The sequence below is a fragment of the Phaseolus vulgaris genome, chromosome 9, assembly GCF_000499845.2.
Source record: "Phaseolus vulgaris cultivar G19833 chromosome 9, P. vulgaris v2.0, whole genome shotgun sequence".
Classification (NCBI taxonomy): Eukaryota; Viridiplantae; Streptophyta; class Magnoliopsida; order Fabales; family Fabaceae; genus Phaseolus; species Phaseolus vulgaris.
In genome coordinates this window covers 37,608,088-37,626,348 of record NC_023751.2, presented here as the reverse complement: position 1 = coordinate 37,626,348, position 18,261 = coordinate 37,608,088, and the positions used below count along the sequence as shown (strand labels likewise).

General features: G+C 36.4%; 2 protein-coding genes across 2 annotated transcripts; both read right to left on the bottom strand.

The window, feature by feature from the left end:
• Positions 1–8,522: 8,522 nt before the first annotated feature.
• LOC137821266 (uncharacterized) lies at positions 8,523–9,684 on the bottom strand. The gene has a single exon (XM_068625775.1). It carries the CDS (start codon positions 9,401–9,403, stop codon positions 8,666–8,668), a length of 738 nt encoding a protein of 245 aa, XP_068481876.1. The 5' UTR covers positions 9,404–9,684; the 3' UTR covers positions 8,523–8,665.
• A 7,723-nt stretch (positions 9,685–17,407) lies between these two features.
• LOC137822469 (uncharacterized) lies at positions 17,408–18,220 on the bottom strand. Its single transcript, XM_068627355.1, has 2 exons — positions 18,128–18,220; positions 17,408–17,782 (listed from the first exon to the last, which is right to left on the bottom strand). Exons 1-2 carry the CDS (start codon positions 18,218–18,220, stop codon positions 17,408–17,410), a joined length of 468 nt encoding a protein of 155 aa, XP_068483456.1.
• Positions 18,221–18,261: the final 41 nt, after the last annotated feature.

Sequence of the window (18,261 nt, the reverse complement as noted above, 5' to 3'; positions counted from 1 at the left end):
GGACACACTTCAAGAGAACAAATAATCATTGTCCTTGGAAGGAAGCGTTCACCTTCCGCAATTGTTGCTTTTGAATACATAACTACTTTTCCTACAGGATTCATGTTACTTTTTTTCTTTTTTTTTTTCCATTTTCGGAATTAGGAAGATGAAAATAAATATTCATAAGCTTTCATGTTAATTATGATATTTTTAATAGAAAAATTTCCATGTTAATTTATATATATAATTTAAATTTATTTGACTTTTTTAAAGTATTTACCGGAAACAAATCATTCAAGCAAATCCCAAACACTAGTTATTCTAACTTTTTTTATCAAAAAAAAATATAATAAATAAATAAATATTAATGACTCAATCCTTATATAAAATAAAAAGAAAAAAATGATAAACTTTTACGTTTCAACCTAAAATAATTTCTTAACAAAAGTTATTGAGTAACCAAAAACTCAAGAATATCGCTTACACAGAAAATCATCCTTGACAACCGTTAGAGTATATCAACACATCAAAATCCAAAAGAACAAAACCAAAAGCAAACCACAAACACAAATCTCCAACAAATAGAATAACTTAAAGAACTTAACAAACTCCTCTTTACAACTAACACATTAACAAAACCAAAGAGAATTATTTCCCAACACAAAAGCTAGTCCTAAAAGTTTTATTTTTTAATTTGATCAGCAAAAAATAAAAAAAATTATAGGAGACACTTTAGGGTATCTCAACCCTTTAACAAACAGAATTTTTTAGCTCTTCTTAAGAGTTACTTAATCCAAAAACCAAGATAGAACCTTCAAGCGAAATTTAAGACCAACCTGCAAAACACACAACTCCTTCATTCTTAAAAGGAGTTAAAGAATCAAACCAAAGGAAAATGAACAAAATTAATTTACGGTTTTCATTCATACTAGAAGTTTCAAACATCAATCAGAGTAATTTCAAAGACCAATTAGAGTAAGAGAAATCTGCAATTTTTTTTACTAGTTAACCAAGCAACTAACCCAATATAATTTATTAGTGGTAGAAAGAAAGAAAAAAAAAATATGTATTTTGACATTCTTTGAAAAACAAACACCTAAGAAAAAGAATATAAAGAAAAGTGGTGAGATTGAAATGGAGAATGTTATTCCATGTTTTGTGGCTTATTTACAATGCGAATAGAGTGATCACAATAGTTACTTTTATTCTGTATTATCAGTGCACATCAATTCCTTACCATTTTTTTATATAGGAAAGAATAAAATAAATAAAGTGATATATGCATTAATTTGTATGAAGTGATGAATATTAATCTTTGCGGATATGGTGACGCACAAGCACATTGCATCATCAACTTATCTAAGCTTACCAATTTTTTTTTATCACCAAGTGATATATGCATTAAATTATAGATGCGAAGAAATTGCATTTACCTTTTCGGTTTTAGAAGTCGCTTACAATTTTAAAATAAACATTTACTTTTTTTTAATGTTTTTAATCAAATAATATTTATATTTTTAAGTTTTAAAAAGATTTTAATAAAAACTATTTACATCCTTTTATATTTTAATAAACAGACATACTCTTTTCTAATTTATCTAAAAATAATATATTGATTAAAATGTAAAGAGTTATGAAACTAAAAATTAGTGTTTTAAAATTTAAAATATTAGAAAAATTCAGTTTTTTCTTTATCATTAAAGAATAAAATGAATAAATAAACAGGGGAATGTAAAATTTCAGTTGTAATAACCTTATATCAGTTTTACATGTTAAACCGGCATAAATAAGTGTACATGATTAAGTATGCGTTGGAGAACACCCTTCTTTCCATTTGTTTCCTCTTAAATGTTGGAATAGGTTTTTGGGTACGATTATTTATTATTTATGAAATAATTTAAAGATAAAAACTAATTAGTTATTATATTAATTAAATTAAAAGTTATTTTACAAATTAAAAATTATTGATATTTAAAGTAATTTTTATTATTAATAAAAAATTATAAGATAGTTTATAAATTGATATCTAATTACTTATCTATTTTAAATTAATTTTTTCTCAGTAAATAATAAATGAATTAAAAAAAACACTTCGCTAATTATTCCAGAATTACAGAACAACTATCAAATTGGTTAAGAACAAATTATGGCAAGTCCACAAGTTCAGCTATCATTAACAACATTATGCAACAAATCCTGCATAATTACATATTAACTTTATTCCTAAACTTGTGTTAGCCTTATCCTGCTTGTTGCACCTCTGCATGATTTTGCACTAGATTCAAATGTTGATAAGAACTAATAATTAGACCCTTGGAACAAAACTTTTGTTGCCACAAAGGAGCAAAAATCTGTATTAGAATTGCACAATCTAGATTCCCATTCTAGATTCTCAACTTCCTTCTTCCTTTTCCTGCATTACATTCAACAAAAACCCTCTTTTCTCACCACCCTCTCACAACATAAACACCAAACCCTCCAGGCTACTTTGCATTTGAAGAAAACATGGTTCCTTGTTTCCTCTTCTTCCCCACGTATAGATTAATCCTCTTTCCTCCAAATTGACTCTTGTTGGAAGTCTGTTTGTTAGCCAGAACTCTTCATGTAGTAGTCATTGATGATGATAAAGCCTTGATGTTCCATGACTCCTATAACAACTTAAAATCCCCTTCTATCTTTTGTCTTTAAACATCTATATGCCTAACTAACCATATCTCGAACTAACCGTATAACCAAGATTTTCATCTCCTTACCCAGTGATACCCACTAATAACCAATATTATATTTTAGAGATTAATAAATTAATTTTTAAAACTAATTTTTCTTGTATTAATTTATCTGCCGTTTCACTTTTCTCTCAAATTTTGCGTTAATTTCAGTTTTGCTTGTACACTGCGTGAAGGCATAGAACATAGGTAATGAAACATATGGTGTGGTGTAATGTTAAATTATAATGTGCAGAACCAGTTGAGGGACATGCTAAGGTGATGTGCTCATTCTCTCTGGATCTAATACCCTTTAGAGGGCGTATCTTAGCTCTCTGAAGCCCGGTTTTACAGTGCTCATCCTCTTTGTTTTTATGTCTATGCATAGAGATGGCCGCTTTCTTTCTAGCACTTATATTGTCCACTGGTTTATTGGAAATCCCACATATCGACTAGAGATTAGAGCCTTTCATTGTATATAAGTGGGTGCAAACCTCAATCTTAAAGTCATTTCGAGTCTATCCTAGCGAGTATTTATTGAACCTATCTTGAGAGGGTGTGTTAATCCTATGAACCGATTTTATGGAGTTGAGTTAGGCTTAAAGTCTACTTTGTAACATCTAGTGATGAGGTGATTTCCTGTTATGGTTTACTCTGTTTTTTATTGGAGCTTTTGGGCAGGTTCGTATTCATGGTCATGCTGTATAGTTTGAGTCTAGCGTTTATGCCTCGTTAGTATTATCATGGGTAGCAGTTTTACACAACTGCAGTGTTGTGGGTGCTTGTAGGGTGATGCAGAGTGTGTAGTGTTGGCCTTTGTGTGCTCTGCTGCTGCCCTGTTTTGGTTTTAGCACTAGTGTAGGGATGGTTTAAGAGGCAAAGAAGGTTAGATTTGTGGATCTTGTTAAAGGGTTGGGACACCCTAATTACTGATATAAAAAACAAGCTTTGTCAAATTTCATTCTCTCCATCTCAAGTTTTCTGAACCTATTTAATTCTGCATGTAATATAACGACAACTATAATCTCTTAACAGGACACAGCATTTGAAGCAATATCCTTCGCAACACAGATTTTTGTGAGGATGGTGTTATGGAGGAAAGAAAATTTCGCCAGTTAGTAGTCGAATATATATAAACCGAAGGAACCAGGAGATTGAGGCACAAAGGAAATATAAATTTTTAATTATGCGCAAAATAAAAATGGAGATTAGCAACCGCAGATAATGGATTATGAAGAAATATTAAAATTTAAATTTGCAAAATTAGAGTAATTATGATCTAGTTTGGTGGGAGGAACTCAATAAGTTAAGTGGATGGATGGTGGTTTGATAAAAGCATATTATGACAAATAGGAAGGAAAATCAAATTTAGATTTTGAAAAAATTAGATGGAATAAAGATATTCTTTTTTTAAAAAAAAATACCTTTTACTTTTATAAAAATTCTAGTAATAATCTAGTTACTCGATTAGATATGGGGTTGTAGAGTAATAATACATAGAATGACAAAGTGACGACTCGCCAACTAACCCTTATTTAGGTAGGACAGGTTAACTTTTTGAATCTACCAATTTCATTGGTATGATCCGCCTAACATGTCAATCCAGTGGGTTAAAGAAGGGACAGGGTGGACTAGCTCGTCACTTCATCCTTCTTTATTTTTTACATTTTGAAAGAGAAATCTCATATTTTTTAAATTAAAATTGATGGTGATTAATGTTTTATATACAATTTTATTTACATTAATTTTTTTATAAAGTTTTTAACACTAATACCCTAAAATGATGATGACTAATATTTGCAAATCTCTGGAGGAAGGAGGGTTGGGGATTAAAGATATTGGAAAGTTTAATGGAGCTCTTTTGGCCAAATGGAAATGGTAGTTTGTGAGCTGAAGAAAAAGGAAAATGGAAGGATATTAACTTCTAAATATGGAACCGAAGCTAGTCGTCGTCAGCTGCCCAGGAAGTACCATTCTTGGTGGTGAAGGGATTTGTCTAGAGTTTGTGGTGAGGGAGATGTAGATGGTTGGTTCAAAGAATCTTTGGTTTGGAAAGTCGGTGTTGGGGGATAAAGTCAGGTTTTGGGAAGATACCTGGACGGGTGATGACTTTTTACGGCAAGTGCACCACGTTGTCAGAAGTAATAATTGTCCCTGAGGATGAATATCGATGTCACAAGAAACAATTTAATTATCAAGTACAATATTTGCTAAATATAAAAACAAAATAATAAAAACTGGTTGGAGAATTGTTATAATGACAAAAATTAACAAGAAAACAAATCAAATCAAAGAGTGGTTGCTTCAATAGGAAAAATAGGGATTAAGTTTCATCTCTCTCACTCTCATGTATTGTATTTTGATTAGCATGTCAATATTAAGTTCTTTGGTTGAAATTGATACTTGTAGAAAATTCATTTATATTGATCTCTCGCATATAAAATCTTAAGAATGTTTTTTAAATATCGATCTCTCGCATACTTATAAAGACAACTTTGAATCACACTCAAATGTTAATGACAATTAACACTTCAAGTAAGTCTATCTCTAGCACTCAAATATGTTAAGTATATTACATTATTGTTTAGGTCCGAACCCTACAAATACCTCTCAATTTAAGATTCTCAATTTGTCACATAAATTTAGAAGTAAAACAACAATATCAATAATCAATCAAGAACGGAATATTTCAATATATAAGATATCACCTCAATACATAAGAGTTCAAGCAAATTACTCTCAATCCCAAATGGTAGAATTAGCCACGCATACTTCTAGCACATTCCATTCTCCCCCAATTGGGTTACAATTCACTCAATGGTATTTTACTCTCAATTTAGCACACTAGGGTTATGCCTCTAACCCCCTATTTAACATAATTTGCTGCTAGGGTAAGGTGACTTCCACATTAGGGCATTTTTGTGCACTTATGCATTATAGGTCTTTCATCTTTCTCCTTTTAAATTATATTATTCTTCTTTAAACCAATCATCTTCATTATTCCATAAAAACTTGAAATTAAAACCAAATTTGGGAATAAAATGTTTTTATTCAAATAAAGATCATAAAATATGTAAAAAGGTATAATTCCATAAATTAAAGATTATTTTATATTTATTTTAGCAATTAATACTCATAAGTGCCTATATTTTAATATGAAATATTACTGAAATTAGACACAACAATAACAAGCTTATTTCTATGTACCCTAGGTTGTACTCTATCTCATTGGACTTGGACTAGGGGAGGTTGGTGAGGTTGGTGTATGAGGTAGGAGAGTGAGAAGATTCAAGTTGGCAATGGCATCTCAGGTGGAGGAGAGCCAAATTCGAGTGGCAATCCTTACAAGAAGAAGAAACGTTAAAGCTTATAGCCATGGGCTCTATGAAAAGGAAGGAAAAGGACCTCCAATTGTGAGGAGGTGATTTCACAGAAAAGTTCTCCATGAAATCAACTTACAATTGCTTAGCACAGGGGCTCAATCGGCCATCTTTCACTAGTTGTGGCAGACTAAAGCATTTCCTAATGCTCTCGCAATTGCATGGAGGATTCTGTTGGACAAAATTCCAACAAGAAGCAACTTGATAAGGAGAATGGTGATGGTTAGTTTGTCGTCATGTGCACTCTGCCAGGCACCGGAAGAGGGTACCCAACACTTGTTTGTGGAATGTGCCGTAGCTCAACGTGTATGGGTGTTATTTTTCAAATGGATATGTATTCTGATCGTCCAACATAAAGACTTGAGGTGCTACCTGAACCCTAAATAAAATTTGGTGTGGAAAGGTTTGTGGGTTGCTATAGTAAAGAGCATTTGGGAACAAAGAAATAATGTTATCTTTAAGCAGGGATATCTGACGCGGAATAACTTTCCAAATGGCACAACTTAGATCTTGGCTTGGTTGAAACACATGTTACCTTCTTTCACATACTCTTTTTCGGATTGGCTACTCAATCCCAACCTATGCATCAAAAGCTATGTATAAAGAGGGAGGGGGAGCTCTTACGGTTGTATGGGCGTTCTAGTTTATGGAGGAGAGTAGCTACTGTTATCAGTAGAGAGCGATGGGGTCAACCAATGAGGTGTCTGAAGATGGGGAAGATGTATTGGATTGAATCTTGGGGTTGAGTGGTCTGATGAGTAATGCTGCTTTATCTGGTGGTGTATGTATATGTGCAAGGTATACCTTTGTATTGCTTCCGATGTTAGTTATCAGTGGGAAGGCGAGGCAGAGGGCTTAAGGGCGATCTAGTGGTGCTGTGAGGTGTTGTATTGATGCTTATCTGCTTCTGGCTTGAAATAAAAGTGTTGTTAACGAGCTGCTTTCTGAGTATCTGGATTGGCTGGGATTGTTGACTATGATTATGCTGGACACAGAGAATAGGCGCTTTCTTTGCCTATGGCAGATCTTTCTCTCCTGGTTTGGAGGTGCTGGCCTAGCCTCATGCTCCTTTGATGGGATCTGGAACCATGCAGGAAGTGTTTGGAAGGTGACTAGAAGTTGAAGGAAGGTGTGTAGATGTGAAGTGTGTTAGCTGATGTAGGAGGGATTTGTTCGGGTAACTGCAAAGCTACCAAGCAATGTTGGCTATGCGCAGGAAAGGTGATGCAGTAAAGATGTTTTGGGGTCTTCAATGCTTCTCACAGAGTCAAGCTAAGGCTGGTGGGAGTGACTTCACTTTATTGGAGTGCTGCTATACAAGAAGGAGATTGTTAAGAACTCTCAATTTGGAGTGCCTGCCTAAATGAAGAAGTTGCTCAGACCCTATTATGTTTTGGTTATCTGGTTCTGTTCTCAAAGCAAAAGGGTGCTGGTTTCTTCTCCATGTTAACTGCTTTTTCTCTTTAAAGTTATATGCTTTTTTATGTAGGTGTGTGCCATCAGATTCGCTGGTCTTTTTGTAGAAAAAGTAGGTGGTTGGTTCTGGCTTGTAGAGTTTGTCTTTTTTAAGCCTAAACTTTTATGTTTTATGTTATAACTTTTAGTTTATCTGTTGGCTTAAACGGGTTGGAATACTCCTCCTGAAGTGTCTTATTAAAATATTTTTAATATTTTTTCGTTACTGATGAAAAAAATTGACATAACTAATATGAATATTGATAGTTAATTGGAAATAACATTTTTTTTTTGCATGATAAGATGATTGAATGGTTTATCAAATTTATTTAACAAAACGAAATATATTAGAAAACCTGTCGATTGCTTTTCTATTTTAGTAAATTTTAATTGAAAATTTACATGACTAATTTCTCGTACTTTAGTATCATTGGGTATATACAATATTTAATAAATTTTAGTAAAAAAAAAATGCATTAAACAAACACTTTGGCATTCGTTATTTATGGTTAGCTTCTTATTTGTCATATTTCAGCTATTATATATATGTTTGTTTGTCTTTTTTTCATATCTTTATCTCTCTAGGTGTTCATATTATTCATATTGTTCCAAAGGTGTGATGGATCACTTTTCTTTCCACATTCAAAATAAAAATAAGCTTAGTTACTAGAGGCTCTGTGCAGAATTGTGATGAAGTTGCAGCAGAGATAGAAGGTGATAGAAGTAATGAAATGGAGGATGTTGGAAGAATGGAGCTCTTAGCCGGAGTTGGTGCAAAACCTGGATTGAGTAGCAAAACAGAAAAGTTATAGGGCTGGATGGGTTAGATGCATATTCTTTTATTGTAATTTTTTAGCTAGTACAAATGCAGTTACTGCAAATCCCTAGCACTATAAGCAACAAAAACTTCTCTAAACTTATGAAGATGAACATATGTTTGGCTCCCCAAGAAATGCAGTAACTGCAAATCCCCAGCACTATAAGCAACAAAAACAGCACATTATGCAGCAAAAACAGTGTTCATTGTTATACATATCCTTTCAGAGAATTAGAAGAGTTGCATTTGATAACGTGAAATGCATCATTATTCTAAGAGCTATAAAAATGCATAACAATAAACATATAAATTTTGTCCTAAGATTATCAGTGGTGGCTGTGGGGGTAAGGGTAAGGGTAGGGGTAAGGGTAGGAGCCCTGAAGTTGAGACATGGTGTTTCTGTAAAGGGAGATCACATTCTTATCCATCTCATTCTCCATCCGCTGCCCCATTTTCAAAAACACACGATTCGTATATTCCATCGTAAGCTTCATGGGATTTTCAACCTCAACACGCAACCCAACTCTTCTGTCGTTTCTTATTTTCACTTTGATAGCCACACTTTCGTCGCCGACCATGAAGGCGTGTAAGCCTTTCACCATCTCCACCACATCACCGTCGCCCTCACGCTTCTTCTTCTCCAGACTAAAACCACTTCCATCACCTGTTTCAGGACAAAAGTAACACGCAAGTTCTGTGTCTGGCAAAGGTGGCACACGATAGTTGTGCTTAACCAATTCAAAGGAACCAGATAGATGAGTATGCATGGTACTCAGAACACCGTACCTGTCGTTTGCCGTGAACCAGAGTCTCAGAACAGCAGAAGAACCCCTCCCATATTCCTCCTTCACGTCGATGCATACCAAGATTACACTATCTTCTTTGCACGTCTCAGTTATGGTGAAAGTGAGATATCGGTGCCCCACTAAGTATGAAATGCACCTTACCACAGATTCCTCACCCGTTTCATTGTCGATGTATCTCTTCTTATCAGTGTAGACATTCACCGGGCCAGACTTGAGCCACATCACGTTGGTGTTTGTGTTTGGTGTGTTTCGTATCATTGCTTCTGAAGCTGTTTCTCTGTGACTTTCTTAGTTTGTTGAATGTGCGTACTCTCAGTTATATAATCTTGGCCTTGCAGTCATTTATCAGTAAAAGTGATGAACCTCTACATGCAGATTCTTAATTAGCGTTCAAAGAAAGCAAGGCAAATGTGCTGAAGGGTCACGAGATAAGAAAGAACCGACAGAGGGAAAAAGTTCCACTTGTGGCTTGTCAGATTGTACCATTCGAGTTTTGTTTTATGCCGTGCTGCAAATTGAGGGAATCACAAGTAAAAGAAAACATCGCTCTTTAACAATTTGCATGATTCTAATGGAGATGTCGAGAGAAATGTGATTCTCTTTTGGCACCTGCTGTCCTGTTTAGTCCTGTTTAGTTGTGCGGTGCATGTACTTAGTTTGAAAGTGTGAGCTCTTGGTTGGTTGATATAAATGTATTTGTTGGGCTTCTATATCTTGGATTCGTTTATTTTGGTTGGTTTGTAGTGTATTATTTGTTGGATCTTGTGTTGGTAGGATGTTAGGAAACTAATTTTGGGTGTTTTGTATAGGAGTTGAGATACCCTGAAATGTCTCATTTTATTATTTATTATTTGCTGATAAAAAAAATATTAAAAAAATGTTGATAAATATGTCATATATACCAATTGCACTTATTTTTTTTTATCAACAATAAATAAAATAAGATTTTTTTTTATCAGCAATAAATTAATAGAATAACAGAGAAACACTTAAGGGGTGTCCCAACCCTTATACAAGACCACTCTATAGTTAAGCTAACAACAAAACAAAACAGAGGTAAAAAACACTTAACACTAGGTGGTTTCAGCTAGAGGGGAACCAATCACAGGGTATAGGTATACACATAGGCCAGTAGAAAAGCACACTGCAATTCTCAACGTGACTAAGCTTCCTACTTCTTAAGAACGTCATGAAGAGCCCAGGTGTCAATAAACCAACCCCCACCGCCTCTACTAGACAGGTTCCACAACCTCTTGCTTCCTTTTGCATACGTTTGGTCTTGCAAAGGTCTTGATTGCACCCTGGATTAGCAACTGCCATCAGCAGCAACCACTAACAAGGCTTGTGGCAGCAACACTTCAACATGTACCAAGCACCCTGCTTCCTTTCTAATTGTTGCCAAACGAAAACTTCCCACCATAACATAACCAACTCCCTACGGCTGGCAGTACAACATCTTCCCCTTGCATCAGCCTCACCCTCCACACGGTGGTCCCTCCTAAAAAGAACCAATTCGCCCCACTACACCTGCTATGTTAACCGGATATTCTTCTTCGCTAGTGTGAATATGACCTCATCCGTAGGTGTTGGCCATCAAGATCCTCACAAATTGGTCCATCACCGACCACATACCCCAGCTAATCAACCACAAAACCACAGCAGTTTTGCCATTCTTTTAACAGCCACATATTTTGCATCAGCCTTGGTCTCCATACAATAGAGAAAGTTCATTTCTTCACCCTTTAGTGCATAAGAACACTCCACTCCCACCCTGCACCATACTGTGGGTTGTAAAAGAACTCTGCTCACCCATCCCATTCCCCTGACCACAACATTTAGCTCTTTTCCAACTATGTTTGCTGTCTTCAAAAAGCCAAGAGCATGTATACAAACCAGTGGCTATGCCATCCACAATTGGTACAAATATTGGTATAAAGTAGCCCTCCAACAGTCTAGCCAAAATAGCAAACTGCTTTAGATTAAACTAAGCTTAACAAGACCAATTGTTGCTCTCCTAAACCACAGAAACAAACCTCCTTTACATACAAAACTCCGCCATACTTTGTTCCAAGCCGAGACAGATCACGCTGGCCACACTAACTTTTCAACCTTCACTTATGTTTTCCTCTACCTGAGACAATTCAAAAGGCTGCTTAACAACCATCACAGTACCTGCAGCCAGGGACTCTTCTTTATACACCACAAAGCGTACATATGTCCTCACGTCCTCAACCTCGCCCCCTCAACCATCATCCTCCCCCATTTATTTGTAGCTTCTTATGCAGACAAGGGGATTAAACACCCAATCTGAAAAAGAACAACTAAAAGAGGGGCCCGTGTGCTTTAACCACTGCCAGGATTTAAGCTGGACTTTCTGAAAAATCTCCTCCACATCTATTTTCCCTTGGCTAAAGTCAACAAAGTTCCTTTGCTCCCATAAACATGCCACTATAGTTTCCCACACTCCTTTCCATAAGAGATTTTGTCTACTACTAAGTTGGGGTAGATAAAAACTTTCAAAGTGAGCTAAAATGATATTATGCTGGACATACACAATGTCGATCCATCTAAGACTTAACACCCACACCCTCTGAGCAACATTACATTCTAAGAAAATATGTTGGCATGTTTCCTCCTGTAACTCGCACATAGCACAAAGAGTTGTGTTCATTATCACCCCTCTTCTACTCAAGCTTTCCCTTGTAGGTATTCTGCCTATAAGAACTCTCCATGTTGTGGTTATCACATTGGGGAAGGTTTTGATTTTCCAAAGATAGCTAAACACATCATTTTGGGATCTTCTAACTGGATGGGCAATACATTCATATGCAGAATTGACAGAAAACAGCCCCAAATCCTCAAAACCCCACACCCGTATATCTTCCTAATCCCTAGTTAGCCTAACTCTTGATAAGTGCACAGCCAGATCTGACTCCAACATGCTTTCCCACTCGAATCTTGCTCTTCTCCACCTATGTTTCCATTCCCACACTGAGTCTACCCAAGAGCCAACCTCTTCCACCTTTTGGCCCTGGTTCAAAGAAATTGAATAAAGCCTAGGGAATAGAGTTTTGAGGCTACTATTACCGACCCAAGCATCCTCCCAAAATCTTACTTTGTTTCCACTTCCTACTTTCCATACGACTTGCTGATTAAACCAACCTTCTCCTTCTCCCTCCGTGCACACTTTCTGTAAGTCTCTCCACCACCAGGATTGGGTTTTTATTGGTGCTTGCCAATATTCTAAATCCTCCACATACTTGGAAAACAGCATCTCCTTCCACCTCCCTTTCTCTTCAGATAACAGACGCCACCTCCATTTAGCCAGAAGAGCATAATTGAACTTCCTAATATCTCTGATTCCCAAACCACCTTCCTCCTTTGGTTTACACAGCACTTCCCAACTTAGCCAAGCGATCGGTTTCTTCTCCTTCCCCCAACCCCATAGGAACCTCCTTTGTAAGCTGATAATGCTTCTGCATACACAAACAGGTGCTTTATAAAGCGAAAGGTAGAAAAGCGGGACTGCTGTTAAAACTGATTTGATGAGACAAATTCTCCCTGCCAAAGATAGAAATCTCCCTCTCCATGCATTAAGTCTTGCTCTTAGTTTACTTAGAACCGGCTCCCAGAAAGCAGTCTTTCTTGGGTTCCCTCCCACCTCCAAGCCCAAATACTTAAACGGAACTCCCATTTGACCACAATTCAAGATTTTTGCATAGCAGACCATGGCATTTTGGTTAACATTTACACCTGCAATTCTGGATTTGTGGAAATTAATCTTCAGTCCTGACGCTAGCTCGAACCCCCTAAGGATTGCCTTAATAGCCACCACATTACTACGAGATTCCTCACAGAAGAATAAAGTGTCATCTGCAAATTGCAGAGAACAGAGTTCAACCTTTTTTCTCCCAATCTTGACACCTGATAGTAGGTTAGCCTTCTTTGCTTGCCTTACTAACCCAGCTATACCCTCTACAACCACTAAGAAAAGGAAGGGAGCGAGGGGATCACCCTGCCTCAAGCCTCTTGTTGGCTTGAATTCCTCTGTTGGACTACCATTCACAAGCACCGAGACTGATGCAGATTCCAGACATCCACGCATCCATTCAACCCATTTACTTTGGAAACCCAATTTTAAGAGCATATCATAGAGAAACTCCCAACTAACTAAATCATAAGCTTTCTCAAAATCCACCTTCAGACACAACCCAGATCTCCCACTCCTCCTCAGATCCTCTACTATTTCATTTGCCATGAGAACGCTATCAAGAATCCCTCTGTCTTTTAAGAAAGCTGATTGACATTCATCAATAACAGAGGGTAACACTTTTTTAAGTCTGCCCGCCAACACCTTCGATATGACTTTATAAAAAGCCCCCACTAAAGATATTGGTCTATACTGTTCCAGCTTAGATGGATCCCTTACTTTTGGTACCAATGCTATAAATGATGCATTGCAGCCCTTTGGTATAGTACCTGTATCATGGAACACAACCAAAGTTGTAATTAGCTCATCTTTGATAAAATCCCAGCTTTTTTTAATGAAGTTGAAGTTGAACCCATCCGGACCAGGACTCTTGGACCCTTCACATTGCCATACCGCTTCCTTGATTTCCTCCTCTGTAAACGCTGCCAGAAGAAACAAGTTTTCCTCCTGACTAATTCTTTTAAAATCAACTACATCAAGCCGCACCCCCAGGTCCTTTATTGCTTTAAATATATTTTCAAACAACTTCTTTGCTTCTATTCGAACCGTGCAAGGTTCCTCACACCATTGGCCCCCCACTTCCACACCCTTGAGTTCATTTCTAAGTCTTCTCCGTCTAATGGATGAATGATAGAATTTGGTGCATGCATCCCCGAATTTCAGCCAGTTCATTCTAGCCTTTTGACTTAGAAGTGAGTCGATTTTCCTATCAATCTCACGCAGTTGACTCAACAATTCCACTCTTTCCACCCTTACACTTTCATGTTGGACATCAGTAAGCTCCTGACAGTCCATGCTATCCATTTCTTGTAGAATTACTCTCCTCTTGATATGTAGGTTTCCGTATACATCTCTATTCCATACCTTCAGATCTCCCTTCAGCCTTTTCAGTTTGTCCTTGAGCTTTGTTATCTCATTCCCCTGAACAACATATGACTGCCACTTTTCTTTCACCATCCCAGAGAATCCCCTTTCCATATGCCATGCATCAATGGTTCTGAATGGTCTAGGCCCCCAATCCTTGTCAACCGATTTAACCACAATGGCACAGTGGTCCGATACTTCCCTCCGCTGAATATACTGCTTACTTCTTGGCCATATCTGTAGCCACTCTTCAGTTACAAGGATTCTATCCAATCTACTTTTCGCCGAGCCATTTGCCTTAAACCAAGTGTAATTTTTCCCTACTAAAGGCAAATCTAACAACAGATTTGTTTCAATGAAATTATTGAAACCGTAGATCTCCCTAGAGCAACCCACTGTACTATTAATACTCTTCCTCTCACTTCTGTTTCTTATTGCATTAAAATCCCCACAAAAACACCATAACAGATCCTGTGATGCTGCTTTAATGTTAGTCAAATCCTCCCAAAGCTTCACCTTTTCTGTGTATGCACAAGCAGCGTAAACATTTACAATTACACATCTCATAGCAGTGCTTATATGTTTCCCGAAAAAAACAATAAACCCCTTTCCCATGACATGACTCTCATACCCGAACACAGACTTCTTCCTCATAGTGAGCAAACTACCTCCTCCATTTTCACCTTCATTGTGTATCCATCCCACCTCATTATCCCCCCACAACGCAAAACATCTAGAATCGGAAAAAACAGTGGTCTTTGTTTCTTGGATGCATACGATTTCTGCTCCCTCACACGCAATAACTTGCCTCAAGTATCTGGCTTTGGTTCCTCCCCCTAAACCTCTAATATTTAAACTAATGATCAGCATAAAAACCAGTCTTCTTTCCCTCCTCAAACCTCTGTATACACTCCGCGTCTCTCACTTCCATGCACTTATATTCCTTAACTACCTCTACTTCATCCCCTCTGCAAGCAATACCCATACATTTACCCCCTTCCCATGAATAAAATAAGATGTTCCAATCTTATTAAGGATCTCCAAAATCTAAGAGAGACACTCTTATACGTCATATAGTAAAATCAACGAAAATGTTACTCCAAAACCTTGTTTAATTACATAAAAAAAACAGTTGCTAAACAAACCTTATACAGAATATATATATATATATATATATATATATATATTTATTTATTTATTTTTTTTTTATTTTTTTATTTTTTTCTGAGAAAAAAATTACATGTTACAAAAGATATTCATATTACTTAGTTAGGTTAAGTATATATGATTGAATTGTGAAATCTTGAAACAATTGGGTAGAATGTTGCAGTAAAATTAATATCCATCAGTTTCTGAATTTAGTGGCAGATGTGTTTTTGTATGCTCTCTTCATGTTTAATTCAGATTTCTGTATTTAGAATATATCTTAAATATCTTTTTTATTTAATTTATTTATTATTAATAAAAAAATATTAAACACACGCGTTCCATCATGATAATATAGGATTAATGCTTTTTTTAAATTTTTTTTTGATAAAATTCGTTTGATCTTTTCCACTGACAAAGAATATGCATATTTTACATTATGTGGTAATTCCAAATTAAAGTCAGGTAGATCGATGCTCCTCTTTTATGATTTTATGAGAAGAATATGAAAGAATATGAATATTTATCAATGGCTTGTATTTGTATGTTTTTAATTAAGTGAGTTTATACAAGATTTATTTCTTTGACTAGGGTGTTTGTTGTTTTAAGATTATAAGGATTAGGTAGGTTAGAAGGGGTTTTGAGGAACTGTTCTATTATGATTATGTATAAGGGTTGAGTCACCTCTAAAATAGTTTATATTAATTTATTTTGTCTGATAATAAAAAAAAATTATCTAGATGATAAAAGAGTATTTTTACTTTATTCCTTTTATGTTTTCCAAATTAATATTATGTCTTTTTTTTAATGTAATGTAAAGAAAAATAAAAAAAATGTTCAAAGATTTTTAGATTATTTGATGAAGTAGATGGTTTGATAATTTAACACTATGTATTTGTCTTCTTGGAATATTTGTCTTGAGAGCACACAGAAATATCAAATTGTCTATCCCCACGTTAATTATAACTTCCTCTTTTGCATTGGGTTGACCTTTAATTAGTCTTTACTTTGAATTGTAATATATGTTTTTAACCAATTTTTGACTCAGAATGTATATTAAAGTTAGTTAACACTTCAATTAAACCACGTTAATTTCTTGTATGTTTTCTTTGTTATTCTTTCTGTTTAACTATCTGTGTTTTTTTTTTCAGCAAAGAATTAAATAAATTAAAGGGGACACTTCAGAGGTGTCCCAACCCTTATACAGAACCAACAACAACAAGTCTAAACAACAGTTACAACAGGAGAATAAAAATAAAAATAAAGATGTTGCATGCCTAATCTTTTCAACAAAACTTGGGCTTATAGCAATAAACGTGAGCCAAGGTCCATTTCCTCCACAAAGCATCAAAAAGATTGGTCCCTGAAAAGCAGAACCAGCTCACGTGAACAACTATACAAACAACTTGTACATTCCATCCTTCCCAGGCACCACCCACATCTACTCAAGAGAACAGAAAGTTGATCATATCCTTCAAGACAACATCATATAAAAACTGCATTAACAGTGCCCGAACAGGGGTTCCAACAGTGCCAGTTACAACTTAGGTCTTCTCGTTCATAAAACTTCCTAACCAAGCATACCCTATTTCATACCTCCTCCAACCACTATCAACTTCCAGAAAAAAGTCTAGCTCCAACAAAAGGCCTGTTACCTAAGACAGACTCAACTCGTGAAGACCAAAGCAGCGTTTATATCCTCCAAAGACACCTGCTAAACAGAATCAAACCAGCACAAGATTTCAAGATAATTAGGGGTCCAACCAGACCCATTTCTTGGTTATCTCCAGCATGACTCGGAATCCACATAAAATTAGTGTAGCCAACCGAAACTGATAAAAGAGCAACCTGACCAGGTTCCCCTACTCGTCCCAGTGATAGCACCGTACTTGCAGCATCGAAGCCCAAATAGGATACCCAACGTCACCAACGAACCCAATTCAATTATGGTGTCTCTCTATCAACAAACCACATGGAGACCCTGCTTGGTTTACTTTTGATGTGAACAGACCTTCGGAAACCACCTGTTCTGCCAAGGATACTCAGCGTACACACAACATGCATTGTATTGGATTTAAGATCCAATCAGAGAAAGCATAGGAAAATGACCCTTCCCTATGTTTCAGCCAAAGCCAGGACATAAGTTGAGCTGCTTGAAAGGCTTCCTCATGGTCAGGGATCCCTTGTCTGAAGATCACATTGTTCCTGTGCTCCCATATGCAGCGTAGAATGGCCACCCACACTCCCTTCCAGACCTGGTTCTGCTTCTCGGACAAATTAGAAAGATGAAAATTCAAAAAATGGTTGCATATATCCTTATTGTATGCACCCAGAACACCTATCCATATAGAGCATAGCGTCCAGACACGATAAGCAAAGGTACAATCCAAGAACAGATGCTGGGCAGTTTCTACTGACTGGTTACATAAAACACATAGAGGAGAATTCACCATAATCCCTTGTACCATAAGATTCTGACGAGTTGGGATTCTGTCCAGGAGGATTCTCCAAGCTGTTATAAGAGCTTTTGGGAAAGCTTTGGTCTTCCATAACATCCTAAAAACGCTTAGAATCCTTGTGCATAACACCCCTAGATAATACTTCTGATAATTCATCCTCTAGAATGGATTCCCAATGGAATCTTTCCCTTCTCCAATTTAAGTGCCAATGCCACCCATAACTGTCCCAGAATCCAGTCTCACCCACCTTCATCCCTTGATTGAGAGAGATAGAGAATAATCTAGGATATAACTCCTTGATACCTTTGTTGTTAACCCACGGATCCTCCCAAAAGCGCACCAAGTCCCCGGATCTGACATTCCATGTAACAGCTTGTTGGAACCAGCCTTCCCCATTACCCTCCCTACATATTTTTTCTAAATCTCTCCACCACCAA

Excerpts from the sequence above, each read along its gene's own strand:
- LOC137821266 (XM_068625775.1), bottom strand. The coding sequence starts at position 9,403 with ATGATACGAAACACACCAAACACAAACACCAACGTGATGTGGCTCAAG.
- LOC137822469 (XM_068627355.1), bottom strand. The coding sequence starts at position 18,220 with ATGGGGAAGGCTGGTTCCAACAAGCTGTTACATGGAATGTCAGATCCG. Across the intron at positions 17,783-18,127 it reads TCCGTGGGTTAACAACAAAG|TCAGTAGAAACTGCCCAGCA; the intron begins GTATCAAGGAGT and ends TTATGTAACCAG.